General features: G+C 33.8%; 1 protein-coding gene across 1 annotated transcript; it reads right to left on the reverse strand.

Annotated features, from left to right (window-relative positions):
• Positions 1-667: 667 nt before the first annotated feature.
• On the reverse strand, positions 668-1,072 carry LOC120151191. Its single transcript, XM_039163720.1, has one exon. It carries the CDS (start codon positions 1,070-1,072, stop codon positions 668-670), a length of 405 nt encoding a protein of 134 aa, XP_039019651.1.
• Positions 1,073-2,698: the final 1,626 nt, after the last annotated feature.

Raw genomic sequence — 2,698 nt, forward strand, 5'->3', positions numbered from 1 at the left:
ACATATATAATCTAATATTAATACATATAATTAATAAAAAATAATATTAATACATATAATAAAGTAAAAGTAATAAATGGAATAAAATGAATGCAACCGTATTTAGAGGTAGAAAAATAAAAATGAACAAAAATAAAGGATTAAAATATATTATTTATCGGACCTGTTTCAACGAAATATTATTTTGATTCTCATTGTTCTTATCGTAAAGGTTTTTATTGTAGCTGTCACTAAGTTTGTTTGCATATTTAAGGGTAATTAAAAGACGTGAAAAAAATTCGTAAGTTATTGCACTAAGAATATTATACGATAAATTATTTTAATTCAAATATACTAAGAAAAAATTCCTACATAATAAATAATATTAATTTAATATATTAAGAAAAAGATTCGTACGTAATAATATTAATTTAATATATAAAGAAAAATATTCATACGTAATAATATTAATATAATATATTAAAAAATCCTACATAACTTACGACTAGCATGTCCTGTATATTTTTTTTAATTTTAAGTATTTAAAGATTTTTTTTGGATAAGTTTCATATTATTATCCAAGAACCAATAGAAACTCACTGCTACAATCAATACAAGTCACAAAACAAGCAACACCTCCTAAGAGTTGCTAATCCCCCAAGCTAAACAAAGATTTCTATTGTTAACACTATTTTTTTATGACAAAACGAGTTGACTTCAGCCTAACAATTTCTTTAATACCGCTAACCACACTATCAACATCTCTACTAATGCCCTTAAACTGCCTATGATTTCTTTCCTCCCATATACAGTATACAGATGCACACCAAGCTATTCTAAATATAGACACAAAGAGGGTTTTGCCTTTAAACCGAGAGATGGCCCAATTCAGTTCCTCGTCCCAGCACCCCACCATTCGGTCAACATTACATAACCGGGTAATCACCTCCCAAACAGCCTTTGAAAAGGAGCATCCAAAAAAGATGTGACTGCGGGTCTCAGCCTTAGTTCCACACGACCTGCATTTATCTTCCACCCCAATCCCCATTCGAGCAAGTCTATTAACAGTAGGCAATCTGTCAGGAATAGCCATCTAGGCAATGAGGGAGTGTTTAGGAATGTGCAAAGGAAACCAGACAACCTTATGCCATTACACCTTCTCTTTCCTTCCCCTAATCTCCTGCCATAGCCAACGAGTTGTAATCTTGTCCCAGTACATGATCCCCGAGAACAAAGGTTGCACTTCCTCCCTTAACTTTAGAATTTTTCGTATACTCCAACTAAAGGAATGCTTGCCTGCAACATACCAGAAGTCAACTCCTTTAAAAACATATAACCTCACGCAGGCGACCCAAAGAAAACCTTCAGCCATGAGAAGTTCTTTAACTAATAACAGAATACAAGCTTTATTCCAGCAAGCTAAATGCTTAAGGCCTAAGCCCCCTCAGACTTAGGGGTGCAAATGCTCTCCCAGCTCACTCGGGCTCCCTTACCTGGAATGTCACCCCCTTTCCAGAAAAACCTTGCACAAAGCTGGTTCACCCTTTTAATCACAGCAGTAGGCAGAACAAGCTGCCTACACCAGTAGTTGGCCGTGCTAAATAAGACCGACTTTACCAGTTGCAATCCGCCTGCATAACTCAACCATCTATTGGACCAAAGTCCAAGTTTTGCTTTGATTTTCTCCACTAGACTGGCACAATCTTTCACTGTTAATTTCCTAGGGACAAGAGGCACCCCTAGGTATCTCACAGGAAGGCAGCCTAGTTTGAATCCAGTAAACTCATGGACCAATGTCCTAAGATCATCATTCACACCAGCCATGAAAATTTCAGTCTTAGCAGCATTGAGCCTCAGCCCTGACATCTCATAGAACCTTTCCAAAACACAATTCACTCCTACAATAGAATCAAAGCTATCTTTGCAAAATATGAGTAAATCATCTGCAAAGCATAAGTGTGTTAGGTTTAGCTCCTTTAAAGATTTTTTTTGTTTAAAGTAGGTGTTTAACATTTCTGATGTTATCTTTTTACGTATCTAGTTTGTCATAACTATTAAAAAAATTGTTATATGACATATGTTATACTAATAAAATTTTAAAATAAAAAATTTAATATTATAATTTATTTTTAAAAATCCTATTTTTTATTAAATCTTAACAACCCAAAACTCTAAAAATCTAATTCCAAATCCTTCCACCTATGCAGGCCGTCGCCGATGTTTTCCTGGTCGTGACCCTTTATTGTCGGCCACTTCATCTAATTGGATTTCGATGCAGATACGAGGAATGGTCGCTTGAATCATTGGAATCGTCTAACCGGATTCGTCACACTGCAATTGGTCATTTTTTTTTACAATCATCGCTTGAAAGATGGGGGTTAAGGCAGTGGGTATTCGAGCGATTGCTTGTCGTCAAGGTTTAGCTCGGTTACTGACATTTGTGGCGGTCGACTGTGGTAAGAAAATTAGAATTAGCGTTTTTTGGGATTTTGAGTTTTTTTTAATCTTAGAAAAAGTGTAGGTTTTAAAAAAATAATAATAATTTTAAGTATATTTTATGAATAAAAAATCAAAAATTTATAAGTATGACATATGTCAAATAAATAATTTTTTTAATAACTGTTACAACGTATGCACTTAAAATAACAATGTCCGAAACGTTAAACATCTACTTTAAGTGAAAAAAATTAAACAACTTTAAGTATAGTTTAATAATTTG

This window comes from Hibiscus syriacus, unplaced genomic scaffold (genome assembly GCF_006381635.1).
Source record: "Hibiscus syriacus cultivar Baekdansim isolate YM2019G1 unplaced genomic scaffold, ASM638163v2 tig00111028_pilon, whole genome shotgun sequence".
NCBI lineage: Eukaryota > Viridiplantae > Streptophyta > Magnoliopsida > Malvales > Malvaceae > Hibiscus > Hibiscus syriacus.